Source organism: Vidua chalybeata, chromosome Z (assembly GCF_026979565.1).
Source record: "Vidua chalybeata isolate OUT-0048 chromosome Z, bVidCha1 merged haplotype, whole genome shotgun sequence".
Taxonomy (NCBI): Eukaryota; Metazoa; Chordata; class Aves; order Passeriformes; family Viduidae; genus Vidua; species Vidua chalybeata.
This window is the reverse complement of record NC_071570.1, coordinates 12797208-12821074: the sequence shown is the minus strand read 5'-3', so window position 1 is coordinate 12821074 and position 23867 is coordinate 12797208. Positions and strand designations below refer to the sequence as shown.

Here is a 23867-nt window from a genome sequence, read left to right as displayed (position 1 = left end):
ATTTGGTGAACGTCACCTTTTAGTCCTTATTCCTCTTTTATTTTATAACTACATGTGTCTGGACAAAATTTCTATCACTTTAAACTTAACATTAGAAATTGGTGCTCCACACCAACAGTCACAGACCCTTTGCTTGTTGAGAAGTGTCTCAGAGTCCTTTTAGCAGAGAACACAAATAAGTGCACTTATTTGATTCCACTTTCCGCAAAGTGAAATTAGACATACTCAAAGACAAAGTACTACAAAATCACCATACCATCAGGAGGCAAATTGTACAGCTGAGCCACAGGACCACTGGCAGGAATAACTGGGAGTTGGAAATGGAAAGCACTTTTAATAGTTGGTAAAGGAAGACGATTTTTGGGAAAACATTTTCTCATTATTAGGCTGGATGTATTGACAAGAGGATCAAGAGTTCTTACTGCAAGGCATTCCTGTTAACAGAAAAATGAAGAAAAGTATTTCTCAAATTGAAAGTCAAACTACATTTTTATACTATTTACAAAAAAATTGGTTCATGTCTTCTTTGAAGGGCAGAAAAACTTCTAGCAACTCAAATTCATCTTATTTAAAAATCCAAACTTCACCATAGAAAGACATTTTCACCCCCTCTTTTTTAAAACTAAGTTCAACTATCCCTCCCAGAGATAGCCACAGCAAAATAACAGCAAATACAAATTTAATTCTATACTCTTTCAATGTTTCAGTGGGGTACAGAATATAATCCTTATTCCCATAATCAGGAATGACCATGAATCTCATAAAAGAAATATGACAAACCTGAGGTCATAGCCAAAAAGGCAAAAATAACAACATAAAAAAACCCTATCAGGATAAACTTACCTGTGAAGTGTTGTAAAGAATTTTCATCCCATTAGCATCAATAAATGCTTTTCTTCCCAGTTTGATGTTTGTAACACTTTTAATGCACTGTAACACTCCTTTACGTATCAGCATGTATCTGTGTCGACTATCATGACGGTGCCAATCAACATAAATCGTTATAAGCACCTGCACATATCCTCTGTCTACTGCTCTCCTGGCATTTGTTTCTTTGCAAAAAAAGTTAGGAAAGAAAATTAAAATTGCCCAGTGACTTTAATATTATTTTCAAATTTTACTTTCAATGTTTAAATTATTATTTTTAACCAAGTAACAGAATTGTTTCAGTTTGAGTAGTATTTTAGCCACCCTTAGCAGTGTTTTACATCAACCTAAACAGAAATGACTGGAAAACTAAGACCAGTAGCCTAAACCTCAATCTTAGAACATTTCACGTAATTTTCATGGTTTATTAGAAGAATAGCATGCATTACACTTAAAAGGCAATTTTAAGATGTTGTCACACAATAAATTAAAAACCAAAAATATTTCTACAAAGCATATCTATCACTATCTACACACACTGTCCAGATACAAGATTTGAAACAAACTTCACTTCCAATCCATATAGTTTTATAACTATCACTCAAATTTCATAAGCTGAAAATACTTCTACCCCTAATACTGGGTAATCAGTATGACAGCTGGAATATACATATATAGTAGACTAATGTTGTTATGAAAATATTTAATTATATAAAGTATATGAAGTTACAAGTTAAAACCACTAAGGAGAAGACATCCCTAAATAAATGAACAAGACCTCCTGTTTTAAAGACACAAATGAGAACACCTCATTTTCCTCCCCAATGTTAAACTGACAATTTATAGAATGGAATACTGACAACAATTTAGAAATATTTCTTTCCCTAAACTTCCCAGGGAGAAATTGAAAAATTCATAAATACACAAACCTGTAAGACCATGGTATTACACTGAATAAACATTAATAAACTCAGGACCCTGTAGTCAGTACAGAAATTTCTCACCATTTGTTTGAAATGGTTTTCTGCAAATCTCATCACATCTCAATTCTTATTCAACTCTACTAAAACTACTATGAGTGTTGTCGCTTTAACACAACTCTTTGGAGAAAATGATTTTTTAATTCCTTGCTAGTTACAATGCTGGTTCAAAATCTGCAAAGATGACATTGTGAAGATCAATTGCTGCTGGCTGAGACAGTCCATATCTGGAATCACACCACTGGTTTTGTTACCTTTAATTCCACTTCATGAGCATCACTGACAGATTTGTTATTCGGACCCAAGTCGTAATTATTCAGGAAGGTACTGAAGAATGCCTATATTTTCCCTTGGCATCCAACAGATATTTTCAGATGTATGTGTAAAAAAGAGGCACAGGAGTTAAGCTATAGACATCTATTACTGAATGGCTGAGGTGAGTGAATGTAAAAAGATATTTGTCCACCTTGGACCTAGATCAGTTCTGCAGAAGTAGTGCAGCCTTTCTGCTGCACAACTAGAGAAACACTAACCAAATATTAAACATTCATGTATATACAACATAAAAAAGCATCAGAAACTGCAGATGAAAGTTATTTCTAGGTTCCCTAGCCTTATTTTTGTTTTGGCCACCGATTTTAATGTTTAGTTTTACTGTGTCCATATATACACACACACCCATTATCGCTCAAGTAGACATTTTCTTGTAGTCAAACACTTACTTGATTTTAGCAATGCAGCAAGTGTGTCTAAAGCAACCCTGTCAACATAACAAGAAAAGTCAAAACAGCAACCAACCAGTAAGCTTAATCTACAACACTGTAAAACTATGCAAATTATTTACTGCTTACAGACTTATATAGAGTCTAACTTCATGTTTTCCTGGTTGCACTGTAGCACAGACTTCACTTTTATATTACTACAAGATCATATATTTGAAGTCTGATAACAAAACTTAAAAATATCAATGCAACATCTATACAAACTTCCAGCTTTTCACTGTGGCAACATAATGTTTATGACCGACACTCACTGGTTGTGATATTGTGAAATTCATGTCTTTGTTAGCAGTAGAACAAGTACTTCCACAAAGTAAAGGACATTATTTTAGAAAACTGTAGGTCAGTACCAGCAGGCAGTATATGAATATATTAAGAAGCAGTGCCCATCAATCTGTACTATAACACAAGATGGTCAGCATGAGATTTGTCTTGTACCCAAAGATCTTCCCTCAAGTCAACTGTGCAACTACAAAACATATATACTTATTTTTCATAAAAGAAAAATAAGTGAAGATAGATCTGATGCATCTGATCTTAGACCATAAACAAGGATATCATGACTAGTCACATCACAGAACAGTATGTTTATATGTGGAATTTTAGCTGAGCCTTAAAGGAACAGGACACATTTTTTGAACCCTACTCCTGTGATCACAAACACCAGATTTTGATCACATAATGCTGTTTCTTTTTTAACAAAGTTAGAATATGAGATTAATACTTTGCAAATCAGATGAAAAATTTAGTTTTCCACTGCTATATATTTCAAAAAGATGGAGTATATAAAGAAAGGATTATTCAGTTACATCCACTTGGCTACTTTTTAACCGTACATTCACCCAAAAAACCCAATCCAAATAAAAAAAACCCAACCAAACAAAAAGCCCTAAAGCTACAACCACCATCAGAGTGGGAATCTAAAGTCACCACCTTCACCTACACAGTGAATTTTAATTTTTTTAACATAATAGCCTACAAGACAGTAATTGCTAAGGCTTCCTATTCTATGTTTTATGTTCTTCCTCCGGATGTCTATTTGCTTTGCAGAAAAATGGAAAAAAATTCTATTATCAAACAAAAGGGACAGTGTCACATTAAAAGCACAAAGCAGATAATTGAATAGGCTGAACTGGAAGAGGTACACAAGGATCATCAAGTCCAACTCCTGGCCTTGCACAGCATCACTCCCAAGAATCACATCCTGTGCCTAAGAGCATTATCTAAATGCTCTTGAACTCTGTCAGGCTTGGTGTTGTAGAAATAAACTGAAAAATGATGGGATTGTCTTATCTGCTTGTTATGATTTGGGGTTAACCACTGTACAGTTTCCATGCAGGAATATTAGAGATAAAGAATAATGTATATTATTTTACCAGTACTGCAAATAGACATTCAAGTATTTTGTGTTACTCTACTGGGAAAAAAATAAAATCTCTCATATTTGTGAGATTCTCATCACCTTTCACTTTAATCTTCAAATATTAATTGCATGTGATTTCTCCAATACGGTTTTTCATTTACAAGTAAGTTTTGAAAAAACTTACAAGGTTTTACCATATAATATATTAATGAAATCTTACTTACTTCATAAGGCTAGTGTTCCTTTTACTAAAAGGGCCAATAATCTTAAACATCAGTTCTACTACTCCGTTCTTTCCCAGAGATACTGCGTTTACGGCTGGAAGTTAAAGGCAATCCATTTTAACACAATGTAGTAAGAAAGGCAAAAGAAAAAGATCCATATACTCAAAACTAAAATTGACACAAGTTAATTTTGAAGTACAAAAAATGCTAGATATTTTAGTCCTTTAAGACATGCAGTGACAAGCAGATGCTACTCTACACATAATTAACATGACGACCTAATCCTGATAAAACTTGGAGAAGAAGAAAATTATTATTTACAAATAAAACCACATATTACTTCCAATGCAGGCTTCTGCTATCTTTGGTACTAAGATACAACACAAAACAATTTTCTTTATAGAAATTCACAGCTTATTGAAACAGCAGGTTTTCTAAAATTTCAGGTTCTATGACTTGCTGTCATAGACTGCATGACTGTGACCCTTCAGTATTTGGACAAACAGGTATATTCACCAGGATTTGAAATCCAAGAGTCTGCTATTCAATTTAAAACTGCCAATTGGTACAGTTTTCCTGAACTGCATGTTCTGAATATACGTTCTCAGGAAAAAAAAATCATAAAAGTAATCTATTTGACTGGGAGCAAATGAAAGGAAAATATGCTAAGACCTATTTTAGAGAAATATGTGCTTAAAGTATATGTTTGAAGTTCAATAGCCAACTGAAAATACAAACTGCTGACATAGACAAAGAAATTCCATTCCTGACTGAGTTTAGCAATATGTTCTCCTAACAAACTAGGAAGAGAGCAGCTAAGAATTTACTTCAGTATAATAAATTCTGTTAGCACTGTAGAATTTAGTACCTGAATCCAAGTGGCAATTTCATCATCATTAGCAGCAACATCATACCAGAATCTAAGCCAAGTTAGGACTCAGTCTAATCGTAACTGTATACAAACTTGAAGAACTACTACTCATCAGAAAATTATAAACTACTACTTTTTCTTTTTATAAAGAGTGAGAAATACAGAACTGATCTAAGAAGTCAAATTAGAGACTCAGTCCCATTTTCAGGATGAAGCAAGTTTTCAGATAAGTGATGTAACTAATGTAGCTATCTGCATTAGACTTTTCATTTTAGGAGTGTTTCACCTCATTGTCAGATAGCTCAACAGAAATAAAGCTTCCACGCTTTGAAATTATTAGGGCTTTATGAATTATTGCTGCTCATGTGAATGACCCTGAAAACAATCTTACTGATTATCAAATCATTTCTCTGAGAAGGAACATGGCCATGTTTTAAATTTCTTGCACATAAATAAGAAGATTAACAACCATTTCAAGCTCAAATGAAAAAAATTAAGAGCATCTAAATGACAGTTGAGATACAGAAAGAACCTCGCTATTTTCATCAACTTCCTACTGCCTGCTCAAACAACTAGGCTCTTGTGGAAGAATACTAATCCAATAGTGGAGAGTGGAGCACTTGAATAAAAGGAGTAAGGAAAATGTTTAATTAAGAAATAATTGAAATATTTTCAGGGTTAACCAAGTTTTAAATTGGTAATAAAAAAATGAATATAATGTCAGAAATAAAAAAAAACATGAGAATGAATAATAAAGATAATAATTATTTATCTCTAAGTGCTTCTGCAAGCAAAATGTTAGCCTTTCTAGTTTAGAGCTTTAAACACTACCATTTATGCAAATTAGATGGCTCAAAATTCCACACATCCAGTAGCACTGATCAAAAAAATTCTTTTTCTAGAATTTAAGCATTTTGAGGATATAAGGAGAAAATTCTCAGAAAAAAAATAGTTTAAATAACTAATATTAAACATGCACTCAGAGTTGATATTTTAACCTTATCTAGATAAAAATCTTTATTCACATAGGAAAGAAAAGAATTTTCTGCAATACTTACAGTTGGTTGAATAAACTCTTAATACTTGAAGACATGGCAATACTAGCCTGTGGTTCTGCAAATTATGCTTCACTAAATTCAATGATATGTTTAGGACACCATTTATTCTTGCTTTCATGCCAATCTTCTTGTCTGACATCAAAGAAATACAAGATAAATCACACTGATTTTGAAATTGTTAAAAAAATAGAAGTTAAATTACTGAACTCTTTCTACTGATGTCAACTCTGCTTATCTACTTTCCACCAATCTTTCCTCCCCTCTAATTACTTCACTTTATTTTTTTTTCTACTCTACAGATTCTGAGTATGTGGATGCTTACACCATTACAGAAAATAACTATTAAGTTTTAATTATAAAACTGTAATTATTAAGCCATAGTATCACCTTTTGGACCAATTTTTGCAAGAAGAGTATGAAGAAGCACCATTAGTTCTTCATTTGGTGGAGAGTCTTTGCTGGCAGTCAAAAGCAGTTGTAACAAGATCTGTGTCCCTCCTTTGGTGACTAAGACACTTGCTCTCCGACCACCACCTAGAAATTAAAACTGAACTGATACATCTAAAGCCAAAGAACAATTAAATATCTAAGATACAGTTATAATGAAGTTAAGTCTTTAGAACAGCAGTATTTTCATTATATATGCAAGAACATGCTAGACTTAAAGCAACAAACTATTGTGTAGGATTATTAGAAAGCTAACTTCAGTCTTTACATTCTTTTAATTCTGCATATCTTCAGCAATTAACAACAAAAACCAAAATAATGATACTTTACAAAAAACCCAACAACAATAAAAATTAACTAGAGGAAACAAAAAACATCTGAAAAAGCAAGCATAAATATAATCATATATTGCTCCTTAATGAAAACTTACCAACTGAGACTATCTCAATGAGAATATTCAATATATTTAGAATAGTTTGAGGATCTCTTGTATTCTGCAATAAAAAAAGAGATCTGTGTTTAACATAGCAGTCTAATAATGGTTTGGAAAGATAGGAGGAATTGCCACCAAAAAATTAAATAGAACTTTGGATGTACCCACGTAGCAACCACCCCACTAACCAGTCCAAATTAACCACAAAACCAATTAAAACAGACTTTGTAGTATGGTACATCAATTAGAACTGATAAGTGACAAGCAATTTCTTAAAATATCTAAATATCAGGGAGAGAAATTCACAAGTAGGTTACTTAAAGACTGTATCTATTCATAACAGACCAACACAAGTTTTGAAGACTCCATAGGATAACAACATATTTCATAATACAAATATAATAGGAAATACATACATTTCATAATGACAAAATGCAAAACTGCTATGAACCCATAAAAAAAAATTAAAGATTTTACCTCTAGGGTTGACAGGATAATTTCTATTCCAGTGGAGCTCTTAGAAGTCATCTCCTTCCTGGTTTTTTCTGTCAGAGAAAAAGACCAGTAATGGCTTGCAGTAAAAAAATATGTTTACTGCAAGCCAGTACATCTACAAATTGACAAGAAAATTTACACGGCAAATAATAAAACTTACTAAAAAAATGCATATATGTGTATACTAAGATCTAAGTTAAAGACTTAAGCAATTTTAAAACTAATTTTTGTTTTCAATTGTTCAGCAATCTTGTGATGGCCTAGAAAAAAAAGTGAAGAAAAATATCAGTAAGAAAGTTGCCTTCCAGATACTTCTACTTTTCATATATATATAACACACAGACACATATATGTATGAAGCTAATTATTGCTCAAATTACAGCTATTTGACAACACAAAGTGTACTCAGCACTACCAATATTATACTAGATACATTAAATATGGTCTTAAACAGACGGTTTCAACAATCAGTGACAAAAACATATGGATAATCAAGTTCCCTAAATCAAAACTTAAGTCCAACAAGGGAGATACAAGAAGCAAGGGTCAAAAGGGAAACAACCAAAACCACAAAGCCTAGATAATTACCTTGACTCTGGACCAGATGAAGGATCTTTGAGGTAACATATCTGGCACTGTCTGATTCTCCTAATACAGAGTCCAAATTGATCTTCTCCAGCTGTGACAGCAGGTATATAGTCCGAGAATTGGCAGAAACACTACAAAAAAGATACAATTTTTCCATCTGAATCAGAGAAAAAGCTCCTAACAACAGAAACTTGATGCTACAGTAATGAGTGTGGCTAATTCACTTCCATATTTTATCTGAATTGGAAAACAGTCTTAATTCTTGCAAATTTACAGATTTTGCAAAGCCTGCACTGCAACAGACTAATTGTATGTAACAGCATCTCCAAGAGCAACTGTGAACAGGGAACAGCAAGTAAAATGCAGATTAATAACAAATGTTCTTAGTCTATGCCATCTAGAGTGACTTATATTTATTAATTTATGTTAAGTGACAAGATACCCTATCAAACCTGCCATTCAAGGGAAAAATGGCTACAAACAGACCGAAAGACTGCTTGTCTCACGGGACAGCATTTCAGAAAAGGAAAAAAATAATGTCATTCGTGAAGTGAGCAAACTAGCGCACACCAGCTGAAGAACACCATTTTGAAGAAAAGAACTTAGGAAGGTTTCTAGAATTATCATCCAAGTTTGGGTTCATTGTGACTACAAGGGCATTTTGGCCTGCTGTTGTGGGTTTATGCTGGCCGCAGGCCAGGCACCCAGCAAAGCCACTCACTCACTCCCCTCTGCAGCTGGACAGAGGAGAGAAAATTTAAATGAAGGTTCGTGGGTTGAGATAAGGACTGGGAGAGATCACTCACCAAATATCATCATGGGCAAAACAAGCTCAACTTAGAGATATGAAGTGAATTTATTACTGACAAAATCAGAGCAGGATAATGAGAAGTAAAATAACCCCTTAAAAACAGCTTCCTGCCACCCCCTCCTTCCTTCCAGTTCTGCCTCATACCCCAGCAGTGCAGGGAGACAGGGAATGGGGGTTATGGCAGTTCATCACACAAGGCTTCTCCTGCTGCTCAGGGAGGGGAGCTGTTTCCCTGCTGCACCCTGGGGTCCCACCCATGGGAGACAGTTCTCCATGAACTTCTCCAGCATGAGTCCATCTCATGAGCAGCAGCTCTCAGTGAACTGCTGCAATGTGAGCCCATCCTATGAGCAACAGTCCTCCCAAAACTGCTGCAGTGTGGGTCACTCTTTTACAGGGTACAGCTGCCTTGCCATGGTTTGCACCATGGGCTGCAGGAGAACCTCAGCTCTGGTAACTCAAGCACCTCCTCCTCCTTCTCCACTGACCTTGGTGTCTGCAGTTGTTCCTCTCACTTGTTCTCACCCTACTCTTCTCTGGCCACAATTACATCTGCATAATATCTTTTTTTCCTTTCATCTTAAATTTCTTATCACAGCAGTGTTACCACCATTTCTGACTGGCCCAGCCTTGGCCAGCAGCATGTCCGTATTGGAGCCACCAGGGATTATCTCTGCTGGACATGGAGGAAGCTTCCAGCAGCTTCTCACAGAAAGTGCCCCCGCAGCCTCTACCCTGCTATCAAAACCAGCAAACGCAATAGTCCTGCCAACAAAAATTTGCCTTGAAAATGTTTTTTAGTGACACCACTTCAGTCCAGGCATTTATACAGATAAGTAGAAAGAAAGAATTGTGTTTATTCTAAACAGAGTCAGTATAGAAACCATTTTATTTGTTCTATACTTTTAGATCATAAAAATTATTCAGAATAGTTTTGAGATTCACATTCCTACATGACAGTAATTTTTAAACAGATGTTTAACATTTTAATTGTAGTCATGCAATTAACTACAGGAAACTCTGACTTCCATGCATTAACTACCTTGGCTTTTCATTCGTAACATTAGAGTCCTACAATAATCAATAATAATTCATTTTACACACACACTGCTTTATCTACAATAAAAGTAAAGTCTACGATACTAGCTTTATGAATAGTCAGTTTTGTTTATAACAATGAGGAATTATTACTCCATGATTTATATCTTACATCTGTGTAAAGATTTCGCACTTACAGTTAATTCTACAAAAATGTTAAAATTATGGGGAAAAGTTAGTTGAGGGCAAAAGTTATGCTGCCAAAAAGGCAAACTGATGTGAGAGCTGCACAGAAAACTGCTTCTACCGCTCTCACTGTTCTACACAGACATCTAAATGAGAAGCATTGCAAAAAATCAATTTCAGATTACAGATGATACTTAACAAGCTGGTAAGAACAAGAATAAGAAATGGTTATATTAATCATAGCTCTTAAATAGGAGTAATTTTATGTTGTGAAGTAAGCCTATCACCTTCTCTGTTATTTGCAAGACTTTAATTTAAAATTTTAAAAAATAATTAATCATTACAGTTTTTAATTATTAAAATTTAATTATTTTTTAATCTAAATTAAATCTATCTTGGGTGCTGAAACGTATTTCCTTGTGTAAGTAAACATAATCACTCCAATCCTTTCTCATCATCTAACACCACGCTGAATAGTATAAAGCCATTATTATTTGTATAAGCTTTGTTTTGGTTATCTCTGCTTCTCCATTTATACATTGAACTTGAAATGCTCCAATATTGACACAAGATTGTAATGAAATCCACAAGCTCTGTTGATCCAATACACAAACTGACCAAATTATGTAGGACGTTATCTTCACCAGCTCCACAAGCAAAAGAAGTAGGAGTCCAGCCATCCACATGTAAGCCGATGTGTAAGAGAACTGCTGCTTCAACTCGTGTGTGTGTGTGCATATCACTTCCATTGTGGTACACCATTGGTCCCACAATGAAATTAATGTAGTTTGAAAGATGAAAACAATCCAAGAAAACAAAGCTGATGCTCAGGAATAATGAAACATAAATAAATAAATAAATAAATACAATAATAATAATAGCAGTAACAATAACAATAATAATAACAGCAACCATTTTTTAAAAAAAGTTTTTGCAAAGATAAAATTCACTTACAGGCATTAAAATGTCAGAGCAAACCTGGTTTTTGACTGCTGCAACCTAGAAAACTCAAGCAACACTGACACATGGAAGCAATTTACCACGTACAAGAAGCTGGCACTTACACAATTCTTCCATAGTTAATAAAAGCTTTAAAAGGTTTAGGTAGGGTAAATAATTCTCAGTACTGGGCAGTATAACAACTTAAGTTCTAAGATTTAGAGTTATAATCTCCTCCTGGGGACAGAGTTGCTATCAACAGCAATAACTGCTTATTACAGCAGAGATATCTTTAAAATGGTTTTAGCCTATTCATCTTGTATAAAGTCTTCCAACATAAATAGAGCTATCTACATTTCATGTCTTCAGCATGCACAATAAAGCATCCCTAAAAATTAACATCAGCCAACACTGAAATGCAAATAAAGTCTTGATTTCCTCTTAGTGATGGCTAAGTTTTCTTCCTAAAACAAGAATTATACTCTTATTTACCAATATTCTACACTAATCTACATAGTGGTTATAAAACTATTTGACAGTTTTCAATGCCTGCACAGTACATCAAAAAGGACAGGAATTACAGCAGCCAGGCAGACATATAGCAGCAGAGTTGGTAATATTGCTGTGACCACCCATCTGACCTCAGAACAAAATGAAAGCAACAAGTTGTAATGAGACTGTCTCATATTTGTAATGTAAATATATATGTTTTGACCAATTTTGAACCATTCAGGATCCAAATCTAAAAGACAGTTCTCCAAAATGGAGAGGCACCATGGAATTCAGTATTTTCAATGCCACAATAAGAAACAGTCAGAATGAACTCTGTCCTGTCTGAGCTATGTTTTCTCTCAAGCTCCCAACATTGCAGAACCTTAAATACCCTGAACACTGTGGCCAGAGTTTTGTGGTGACCAGACACAGAGACACAGCAGCAGCCAAAAACTCAGGAGGAAGAGCTGAGACTTTCCTCTGTTTGGACTGTGAAGGCATAAAAGCCCAGGGGTTCCTTTGTTGGTGGTCACTCCTAAGAGGCACCAGCTGTGTTACTGCACTGTGAGTAAATTGATTTGTAGAATGAGACATTGGAGACTTTGCTAAGGGAAACCTGGGGTCAAACTGGTACAAACACAATGCAGACCAGTCTCAAGAATTCTGACTGGAGTATTCAACATGAATTTGAATCATCACCCATCAAACTAGAAGAAGACTAACTACGGTTTCTACTCAGTCAAAAGTCATTGTCAGAAAAAATGGGATGACTCAGACTGACCTGACACACCAACATGCAGCTCTCCAGGTTTCAAGCTGCAGTGAGTACCTGAGCTCGTCACTGATGCTGTACAGCTGTAGAAACAATATGAGACTACTTTTCCCACAAGGTGAAGAACCCTTCTTGTTATTAGGAGTGGCATTTTTCACCCCATCCATTCTAAAGCCTTGTCATAAGAGCACTCTGTCACTAAGGGTTACATAGAGTCTCTATCATCTTTAGTTCCTAAAAAACATGACTAAAGAGCACCAGAAGAAACTTCATAACACCATAAAAACTATGCTCTTCAGATCTGGATAAACACCAGAGCTGCTCTTCATGACACATATATGCCAAGCCAGTCCCTGATGACCTGCAAAAATGATTCAATTACCAAAGGCAATCTCATTCTTTGTATCCCTTCATTTGAAAGGCTTTCTCCCTGAAGTTTAATATTGTCATTTCAGGCACTTCTTACTATAAATGCAACAATCCTTTATCTGTTCCAGCGACATACCTCTCTAAGCACAGTATCTTGCACATATTTCCATCAAATATTCTTAACCATTTTCTGCATTTTACAAGAGTATTTTGAAATAATTTGGTCCTCCAATAGTTTTGCAGATCTTGCAAGTTTCAAGTTGTCCATAATTTTAACAACTTCCCTCTCTTACAGATTATTAGTAAAAAACCAGAATATTTCCCACCACTAGCTGTAACCAGAAAGAGAGTAAGAGAGCACATCCAGAAGTAAATTTTGCACCATTTCCTTCTGACAGTCATCAATTACCACTGATCTGGTATCCAGTCAGTGATCTACTCTGTCCAAAGACAATCAACAATTATTCTCTGATAGATTCACACTTTCTTTAAGCATCTTGAGGTGAAATTTACCAAGCTTAGTTGATCCGGTACAGTTCGTGTCTCCACAGGCAGGAAACTCTTTCTTCATCCCACATTCAAATGCTACAGTTCAAAATGCCCCTCATACCCACACTTTGCCTGTGCAAAGGAAGCACCCCTGTCCTTATGTCAAGTGTTACCAAAACTTAGAACGTGACTCTAGCTAACCAGGGAGCTTTGTGGATTTCCTCTTTCTCTGGTCAGGAAAGCCACAAGTAGATAATATGGAAGCATGCCCAGAAAGTGAAGCACAGAGGACTTCAGGGCTTCACACTTGAAAGAGAACTACCTCAACAAAGGGTTCACATTTGAAAGAGAACTTCCTCAACAAGAAAACATCTTCTCAAAGAGAGATTCCTCATTACAGGGACACTCCTTTTACTCCCAAAAGATTTAAGCATTTGAACTCTAATAATGAAGAAGTGCTAGATTCATAATCCTCTATTACTCACTGTATGCCACTTTCTCTATGCAAATGTTAAAACACATCATTGCAGCTTTCTACATGTCTACCCACAATAAGAAAGAGAATTCTAAGCCATGCCTGCTCATAAAAATTCAATTATCTTAGAATGATTTTTGGCTATTGACCTTGCAAGAAGCCTTACAAAATATAATAGTCAAATGAGAGATGTCATCGGTTTCTCAATTATACCTACTTCCTCTGAAACTGCTGTTTGCAATTAGCCAGCACACAGATGTATAAGGGAGTTCCTCCTCCACAGTAAACAGATCTGCATTTTGGCATGTTACCGTAAGCCTTTAAAACAGGCAGGTTTCTCATGAGTTTGTTCGGATTTTATTCCAACACAAATCACTTCAAACTATGGTTTTGGTTTTTTTCTCTCAACCACTTCCACAGTTAACAAATAATTGTTAGAGAGCTGATACTTTTGATTGGTTCATAGCTATCTCTGTACACAGAGTCACCAGAACTTATTCACAACTTAGGGAGCAACTGTTTTGAATTGCAAGGATGGAAACTTTCATTTTGTCTCTAAGTAAAGAAGAATAAATGGCAATTAAGTAGCAACTGTGCAAACATCTAATATTCTTTGTGATAGTATATTTTATGCATTATAATTTTCAAGAATACTTATTGCTGACAGACAGCTTGCTTTGCTTATTATAATGCCTAAGGGGCTAGTGTACCACAAGAACAAAACAAAGAGTTTTTTAACCATTTCTTTTGATCTACCTGTCACAAAACCAGGAAAAACTGGCTTGATATAAGCCCTAACCTGTTCATCCAAAGTCAGCAAAAGTAAGGATGATTCTACATACAAGAATTTAAAGTCAAATTTTAAATAGATCCCAACATACAAACATAATTCACAGTAGAGCATGTTCTTCATGAAAATTCACCTCCTCACACAGAAAGCAACTGGTACTTCAGAAAATTGAGACTGAAGCCAGAATTCCCAATTTTGCTGACTTTACTTTTTTTTTTTAATCTAATTAGATGGTTTAACAAGGTGGTATAATCTGTGCTACCTTAAGAAAAAAAGTAAGATTGAAAGCATTTAAATAGTTTCCTGATGCTAAACAGCCTTCCAGAGAATCTCACAAATTTCTCAAATTCAAGCTAAGACAAGTTCACATGAAAATAACAAACACAGCTGTTCAACCTGACATCATCTGTATCCCACTCTGGTTTGTCCTACCTATGTGTTGGATTGCAAGATTTTTGCAGGATGACATACATCTTACGACAAATTCATGGCTTCTTATACAGTATTATAAATTTCTTTAATTCCTTCAGTGGAAATAACGTCTTGTTTTGCCAATATGTGCATATAATTATGAAATTAATTAAATTTTCAATTAAATTTAATATGTATTTTCTATTTGAACATTTCAATAATTAACTGAAAATTTAGATTTAAAAGGTTATTTATTAAATGTGAAGATACTTTGTTAATCAATACTGACTCCCTCAGTGTTTCAGGACAACTTGCACATCCCTACTAGAGACCCACAATGTATATTATATTTATCTTTGTACTAAGAAGATAAAGATATTCTTACTAAGATAAAAACTGGTTTTTTTCGCAAATCTCAAATAGCTTGATGTTAAGAGGGGACTGTAGTTTTAAATTTACCTTTTTTCAGATGATGCTTTTGCGTTGTTCATATCGGAAATATGATTCTTCAAATCACCATCTCTGACAACCTGTAAGATATTAAACAACTACATATTATTGACATCTTTTGTTCTTTAGAGAAGAAATGCCGACACCATACTGAATGTCCCTTCACTAGAAAAGCAAAATTAATTCAGTGATTGCATTTCTCCACACTATCACAAGGTCTTCTCCCTTCACACTACTTGATCCAGCTTTTAAAATAAACTATTGCTTTTTAAGTATGGAGTATGGTTCTGCATTATAATTCAGGCCTACCAAAGTTCAGTAAGTCTGATTACAATAAAACAGAGACTTGTATCACTCATTTACTAGACATTATTTTCCTGTCAATGACAGAATTTTATCAAGTAAAGTTTTTGCTGAAGCCAGTAAATACATTTCTTAAACATACTTGACAATAGTATGATATGCCACAACATACTGATTTCTGACTCTGATTTTATGTATCTATAGAATAACTAAGGCTAGAGGCACAGAGGCACAGTGAGGAACATGGAGTATTTGGTGTTCTTATTTAAGCAAGACCTCAATACATTCCTTGGACAGAAACCATATCGTGCCAAGGACTCAATTTTCCTATCCATCTAAGGACATAGTGTCCTCAGGGCACACCGCTTCCTCAAATGGTGCCTCCAAGCAATTAAGGTTGCAGTCTACAGGACCATTAACTGAGCACCAGTACTTCCATCTGAGATGTACTATGAATGACAGACAAATACTCCCACTGTGAAAAAAAAAATGTCCTCCAAGAGCTCAGTGGTTAATTTGAACATAGAAGACAGAAAAGGGGAAAATGGATGTTCAAAGATATGGGTGCTGCGAATGAGTAAGATAAAGCACTCTTCTCTTGGGAAATGCAAGCAAGAAATTCAGCCAACTGTACACATACAGCTGCCCACTCCCTCCCCCAATCCCCTTCTCCCCAAAGAAATTCGTAAAACCTCTCAAAAATCCTTATTGTTCAGCACATAAAAATAATCAGTTTTGTTATTACTGGTAAATTCCACTCCACTGCTAAAAGCCTAAAGCAGATGAAGTATGAAACAGGCTTATTTCCAAATTTACCTGAAAGCAGGATCTTTTCCCAGCATCCAGGAAGAAAATGCTTAACTTTTCAGAAGAATTGCAGCTTGACTCAAGTTAACAGGTGTCTTAGCTTTGTCCAAGCACCCTTCAGGTGTACACTATCTTGAAATCCTTTAAACAAAAAAAAAAGTTACAAGAGAAGAGCTTTGTCCACCACATTACTGACAATTTCATGAATTACAAAGTCTGGATTATTCCAACCAGGCTGCAGGTCTTACTGGGTGGAAATCAGACCCTTGAATTCAAGTAACCAAGAGCTGCTTTGCTTCCAGCAAAAGTAGGACCCACTGTCATGCAGATGATGAACAGTCTGCCAGTGCCAATAGTGTCTATATATTGTTGTGTACTGAACTGCTGTACAAGTGGAGCCAGCTATTGAGCTGAACCATCTTGAACTGCAAGGTCTTTGTCCAAATTCACCACAAAGTATGTCAGTAAGCATTAAAGTACTTACTGATGCTCCAGGTCAAGGGGAGAAGTCAAGTAAAAAAGAAAAAGCAAAAGAACAAAACAAAAAACCCCAAGAAAACTAACAACAGAGGAGAAGGAGCAAGGAAAAAATGGAAAGAGAAATGCACGCAGCAGCAATCCAGACAGATGTGGTGGGACATCTATGCATACTAAAGAAAAAATAAATTCTCTTTAACGTTTGACTAGCTAATGCAAAAAAAACCTTCCAAATTAATTTAAAGCTTTTAATATTATCCTTATTTTGAATAAACATTTAATAGAAAACTAAAGGCAGAAGGTGAATGAATTTACATATATTTTAAACAATGCCACTTGCCTTTCAGTGGTAGCAGAGCAGACGAAAAATTAGCATTAGTTCTGCTTGCAAAGGACCAAGAACAACTGAATGAAAGCACTTCAATATGGAGGGAAGCAGAGGAGAGCAAGAAGTGCTGACTAAGTAGAACTCCAAACCGATAAATGCTGGACTGTCTGCAATCTCCCTTTGCCTTTCCACCTTGCCTGTGAAACGTTATCTCATTCATCCTCCCATCTAGACAGGGGAAACAGGCAGTCTTCACAAGATCAGAAAGCAGCACTGTAATAATTGCTGTAATAATGCTATCAACAGTACAATAAATTAAATGGCCTGCATGAAGTTACACATCATTTTCACATTTTCTTTTCTCCTCAGAAAAGCACATATTTGCCTCACTCCTAGGTGAATTCTTTGTCATTGAGTCCCCTTCTCTGGTGATCCAGATTTTTAATACCCTAAAAATATGACACTCACTGACAAAGTTCATGCAAAAGCAAAGAGGATATCCCCTCCAGTATTTACCTTCCATGTGAAATTCTGGCATTTGCCAAAATCTAAAATTAAGAATAACATGGAATCCATGGAACTCCTGGTTCTTAGATAAATATTTTAAACACAAAACTACTCTACCAAATGGCAAGGACCATCACAAAGCAATTTTCTTTTGCTCAGAACAATGGCTAAAGAAATGAACTTGCACTGGTTCATTCAGATTTCATGTTCAGATGTGTCTATTAGGTATTACTGGGAGTGCCTACAGAGGACTTGTACAAATTCCATCCTCCTGAATATTAAGTTTATATATATATATATATGTATATATGCATATATGTGTATATATGTGTGTGTATATATATATATATATGTACTAGAATAACAGCAAGATGCTTAGCCACTCCAAGGCAGCAATAATTCTGGTCAGAAGTCATAACAGGATTCACAGGAGATTTTACTGACACAAGTTCTGGGGTCCCAGTGTAGCAAGGATGTGGACTTGCTGAAGCGAGTCCAGAAGGGGACAATAAAAATGACTGGAGTGACAGAACAATTCTCCTATACAAAGAAGGGCTGAAAGAGTTGGGACTCTTCACCCTGGAGATGAGAAGGCTCTGGGGAGACCTCAGAGCAGCCTTCCAGCATCTAGAGAGAGCCTACCAGAAAGCTGGATAGGGACTTTTTACAAGGGCGGGCAATTATAGGACAAGAGGCAACACAATTGATTCAAACTGAAAGGAGGAAGGTTTAGGTTAGACACTAGGAAGAAAAAACACATAGTCACAATTACAACAGTTTAGTGCTGAGCATTTCTGTTGTCATTTTAATAATATCATACTAGAAAGAAATTCTTATAAATTAAACATACAATAATGTCACATCTGAGGCTCAAAATTTTTATTTTAACCAATAGACCTCTGCTTTCACATTAGGCTTTTCTTTTTCACTGAAACTGACAGAAGTCCTATATCTCAAAACCACAGAGAGTTTTCATGCTAAAATCCTGCTATTAAAACTTTCTCTTACAGAAAACAGGGATAATCTCTCTGTTGTTGAAACTCAAGGACATTCTTAGTTTACATAAACAGAATTCGTATGTTCCATTGACCAAAATACTTTAACACAGAACATGCCTGCCTTGGAAAGATAGATGTAATTTTAATAAAATTTAAATACCTTTGCATTTTCTTTACTTAAAAACTTCTTGTCCCTCAAGAAACCAGCAAGACCAAACTACCACACACAAGAAAACCATGCAAATAATTTTAAAAAACCCAAAAAAATCCCAACAACAACAACAAAAAAACCCCACAACCAGAAAATAGACCACTTCAAAGAGCCAGAGATGTCTGAAATTTTTTATGGCTAATACTAGGATCTTCCTGCAAAGTGCTTTGTAATTACATTCCAAAAAACACAGTTCTTTCCAAGGGAAACCAGACAAATCAAAACCCAGTATGGAAACACAAAGTTTATCAACTCTACTCAATCTGTTCTACTTGCGCTATATACTATTAAGTTTTTATTTTCCAGAAATGTATGTTTTTAATAAATATTATATAGAAAGTTATATTTTTGAGTCATATTAAAACATGGTATCTTATTATCAAAACCAGAGGAGTTGTTAAAATCATATATCAAATTATACATATCAAGAGAAAAACAAAAATTTAAGTTTTTTTATGTCTATCTACCACAATAGCTCTGCAAAACCTGTAAGATTGTTCATCTACTATTTCCATGTTTTGCTTTGTATCCAAAGTTTGGTGCAACCCAAAATATTTTCAAAGCCAAAGCTCAGATTTCACTTTTGATTATCACAGAGCTATTGATTTGAAAGGTGAAAAAAATTAACAAGACTGCAGCAACAAAGTCATTACTTTGATGTGTACTTACTTACCAGATAGTGCAAGCAAGTAGCTGAACAAAATCTTTGGTAAATGCTACAGTACAAAAAAAAAGGCAAACTAGTACACCAAAAAAGGAAGGACTACAAAATCTCAGGTGACAGAATAGTGTCAAATGCAACACATTAAAAATTGAATCGAAAAACTATAAGTATGAACTGAGAAAACACGTAATTATTTAAAAGGTCACAAATGCTCGGCAGAAGAAAACCTATATTGAAACCCTGAAGCTGGTTACATTCTGGGCTTCCAAAAGCACTTCTACGTCTCACAGAAGTACATGTGAGTTCTCCCAGTTCAATGCAGACTAAATCACAAGCAAATGCACTTTTCATATTATCTCATTTCATGCAACCCAAAGTCTCAGAAGCTGTTCATGGGTCAAAATATTCTTTTTCAAAGTACTTATAAGTCTGTTTAAACAAAACCATATAAAAAGACTTCTGCATTCTTTGTGCTCTAGGCAATCTTAATTCCAAAATAACATTTGTGGTTTACATTTTTAAACACTGAAGTAAATTGCTTGCAAGAACAGACTATTTACCTAAGTGAATTCACATTTGTAGGAATATACTCTGTGTTAAAAATTTAGGATAACCAGCAACACATGGCAGCAAGAGTCATGGTCTCTGTAGCAACAGCAACCTACTCAAAAATCTTGTAGAGAGCAGGTAAACACCATGATAACCAGCATTCTAAATATAGCAAAACCGTACAAATAAAACACCATGCAGAAATGAGCAGTATGTTACCTAACATTACACAAAATAATTATTCACCAGGACAGAATACTCTTTCTTTGACAGCAGTAAGAAATGGCCACTGCTATTAACACAGTGGTGCTGTCTCCCTGAACTCATCTTTCTGCACCATAAGGACTGCCCATTTGCACAAGTCCCAGCAATTGTACCTTAAGTAGGTCCTTCATCTATTTAATCCTTTACTCTTTCATACTTAGCATATTGTTTTCAAGTTCTCAAATGACAACTTACACAACTTTCTTCTTGAAAAAAATGGTTGGTTGTAGGTTGCTTTTTGGGTTTTTTTTCAAGAATGCAGTTCTATTTTAATGCCATACAAAGTAGCAAAGTTACTTCATGTGAACAACTTCCTTAATAAAAATGCGATACTTAATGTTAGGTAAAATATCTAACACAGCTATTTGGAGATGCCATATTTACTTGTGCAAACTGCTTTATATCCTAAAATCTCGATCTACAGAACAATCCATAAAAGCTTTGGTTACCTATAAACCATACTAAAAATCTGGGGAAATCCTTCAAGCTTCACAATTAAGTTTCAGGTTGGCAAACACTACATTGTACTCAATCACAATCCAGTAAACAGAACCATATACATAAAGAATGATAACTAATGTGGTATTGACAATCTGTTTCCTGAAGTTGACTATTCCTAGCCCAGTTCCTAAACCTTTACAAGCACTGGAAAACAAAAACAAACTTCCCCCCCATGCCCAACCTTACGCTGTATTTCATAGCAATTAAAGTCCTAATCAATAGCCCAGAGAGAGTCAATTATCAGGACTAGCTGTTTTTTTAAGTGAATTGTAAAATAGGATGGAATGGCACTGAGTACACACTGAACAGCTATCTCTTCCTATTAATATATAGCAGTACAAAAAGTTTTAGTGCCACCAAAGTATTATAATATACCTAGAAGTACCTTAGATGTGTTTTTTCCATGAGAAAAGGTTTGTTCAAGATAGTAGAAAAACTATTTCTTCCAGATGTAATTTTAAGACTTTATGTGGAAAGGGCAGAAAATAATCCCTTACCTAATGACTACTCAAGACCTCTAAGCAGAAAAAAAAATAAGTTTTTGGTGGAAGAGAGCCTAATTCGTAAATCTAAAACAAAATTAAAAGGCTGACAACCTTCACTAGTCAAAGAAAAAATACTTCTGAAAATCAGTAAACTGCCTTTCCCTTATGCCATTTGCTGTATTCATAAAAAGTCAGCTGATTAGCATACCCATTGCTGCATTATAGCAAAGCACTGACTTTTTGACATGACTAGATAAACTGCAGCACATAATCAGACATTCAAAATGACATACATAAAACTTTACAGACAACTGAAGCACCAAATTCCTTTACAGCAGGCTGCCAACTATGCCATGCAGCCATTAGCACTAGTCCACTTGACTGTAAAAACAAAGTCTGACAAAAGTAGCCAAAAAAAGACAAGCAAGCAAGCAAGAAAAGCATTTGCTGGGAAAGAAGCAGACTAAAACACCAACCAGTACTTTATTTTTTGCCTGGAAAGAAGCTCCTAGAAAGTTACTAGCATTGCAGGCATAAGGTTACTTCAAGATATGACAAACTTGCCGTCATCAAGGTCACATAGTATCACATTCAAAGCTTATGTGATTTAAGCTGACAGAAATACTGCAAAAGTCAGCTACTTCTTGCCCAGCCGGCATAACCCTTTTATCAGGTAGGAGGTGAATGCCACAGGGAGGGAGGAGGAAGCAATAAAAATAGCCAGAAGAAAAAGGACAACCACAGCACAAACTAAGTATTTCCCTACACCATGAACTGAACAAGAACTGGAAACCTAGGAACTTTTGCCAGCTCTTGGAAAAACTTAATACAGTGGTAAATGTCAGAGGTGCTTTCTAGCGCCTGACCCAGTGATTGCTCCTTTGGGTTACACTGTCTTGATGGTTAAGATCAGTCTGTAAAAAAAATCAACTCAAAGATCTAAACTTCCTAGTTCACAAGCTTGAAAAAGTAAACCTGCAATCCTGGTTTTAATCTAAATTAAAAAAAAAAAAAAAAAAAAAAAGGAAAAAATCCATGGCTCCGTGTTGCAGATTTATCTACCTAAATATACCTCAAACCCTTCAAACCTCATTGATCTGCAGAAACACAATCATAACAACCCATAATACTCCCAGCAACTGTTATCCCTTTCAAAATCTTGATTTGTACCATTTAGCTTATGAATTAACCTTGAAACAATTAAAACAGTATTACCTATCTCAAGTATGCAACCCTTGGGCACCCTGTTTCTCAGTAATTTTAAGTTTTATAAAGGATATAGTGGAAGTTTTTATGTGCCTTGTAATATACTAAATGTTTTAGGGTGACATTTTCAGGACTGCTGCCTCTGCAGCTGCTGCAAAAGAAAGGAAGGATGTTTGGGTGCTCCCTCCCCTCTTACTAGTTCCAGTCTTTCTATGGTTACTGCATTTCCAAATGGAAACCATGCTCAATCATCCATGTATCCAGGACACACACTGGATAGTTAATAATCTTCTTGATGCTTAGCACAGGATATTGGACAGTTAAGCTGTGGATAGTGGCAGGGCCTGAAAACGTACCCAGCGATACACTGCTATTATAAATCTCTCCTAAGCACTCACACAAGCAGCTGCCTTGTTCAGCACTCTCACACTCACTCCAAGAAACCTGACATCCCCTCTAAGTTCTTTAAGGAGTTTCAACACTTCAATTACTGCAGTTATACTCCAGAGCCAGGGTGACTTGATTAGCACTCAGCGCTTTTGAACATTAGCAACTCGTATCACGGGAGCAATCTCCTAAGAGCAAGCAGCTCACAGATACTGGAATTCAAGGAGACGTTTCAAATAACATACTGAGAGCCAAAAAACAGGTGATCCCTAACTGTGCCTAGCAGAGTATCACCATGAATTTTAAAGACTGCAAAGTTTCTAATCATGTGACACACTGCTGACAAGCTGTTGAGTGAGAAGCTGAATGTCTTTCCTAAACTAAAACCTAAACACAAGGTGAAATAGCAAACTCCTCCTGTAAACTTAAAGGACTTCACAGAGCCTCTCACCTTTTTCTCTTTACATGTAGCTTCTTACACGTAATTTCAGGGAAGTTGCTCCTAGCAGCAGTAAGATAACTAATACAAATCTTCTGCCAAGGCAACTGAATATTCTTCAAGCTCAAAAGTTTAAATTTGGAAAATCTGTGAAGTTCTTGAACATGAAAACTAAAATATGAGTACTGCCACTCCCAACACCTGAACTGAAAGTTAAGCCTGAGATCAGGTATTACTTTACACAAACATATATCGGGTGTCACTTCACATACCAAGACTACTCCTTGGTTTAAGATAATTTCCACCCTTTTTGAAAAAAAAAAAAAAGAATCCTTTTTTTAAATAAAAGTTTAAAAAAAAGGTATTTTGCTTAATTTATACTAGCATAAAAAATCACAATAGTGAACTGAAACA

The 23867-nt window shown here is 35.4% G+C and overlaps 1 protein-coding gene across 5 annotated transcripts in view; it reads right to left on the bottom strand.

The window, feature by feature from the left end:
• Positions 1–23867, bottom strand: part of AGTPBP1 (ATP/GTP binding carboxypeptidase 1) — a 63285-nt gene that overhangs the window by 38424 nt on the left and 994 nt on the right. For 4 of the 5 annotated variants that reach the window (XM_053932121.1, XM_053932122.1, XM_053932118.1 and 1 more), the window contains exons 2-12: positions 16447–16578; positions 15337–15407; positions 8106–8236; positions 7500–7567; positions 7020–7083; positions 6530–6676; positions 6143–6274; positions 4214–4307; positions 2570–2607; positions 844–1052; positions 257–434 (exon numbers count right to left, since the gene is read on the bottom strand). In XM_053932121.1, coding sequence (XP_053788096.1) covers positions 257–434; positions 844–1052; positions 2570–2607; positions 4214–4307; positions 6143–6274; positions 6530–6676; positions 7020–7083; positions 7500–7567; positions 8106–8236; positions 15337–15368 — 1093 coding nt within the window. In that variant the 5' untranslated portion in view covers positions 15369–15407; positions 16447–16578. Of the gene's footprint in view, positions 1–256; positions 435–843; positions 1053–2569; positions 2608–4213; positions 4308–6142; positions 6275–6529; positions 6677–7019; positions 7084–7499; positions 7568–7677; positions 7706–8105; positions 8237–15336; positions 15408–16446; positions 16579–23867 lie in introns of those variants that run through there. The other variant, XM_053932120.1, reaches the window with a different exon arrangement.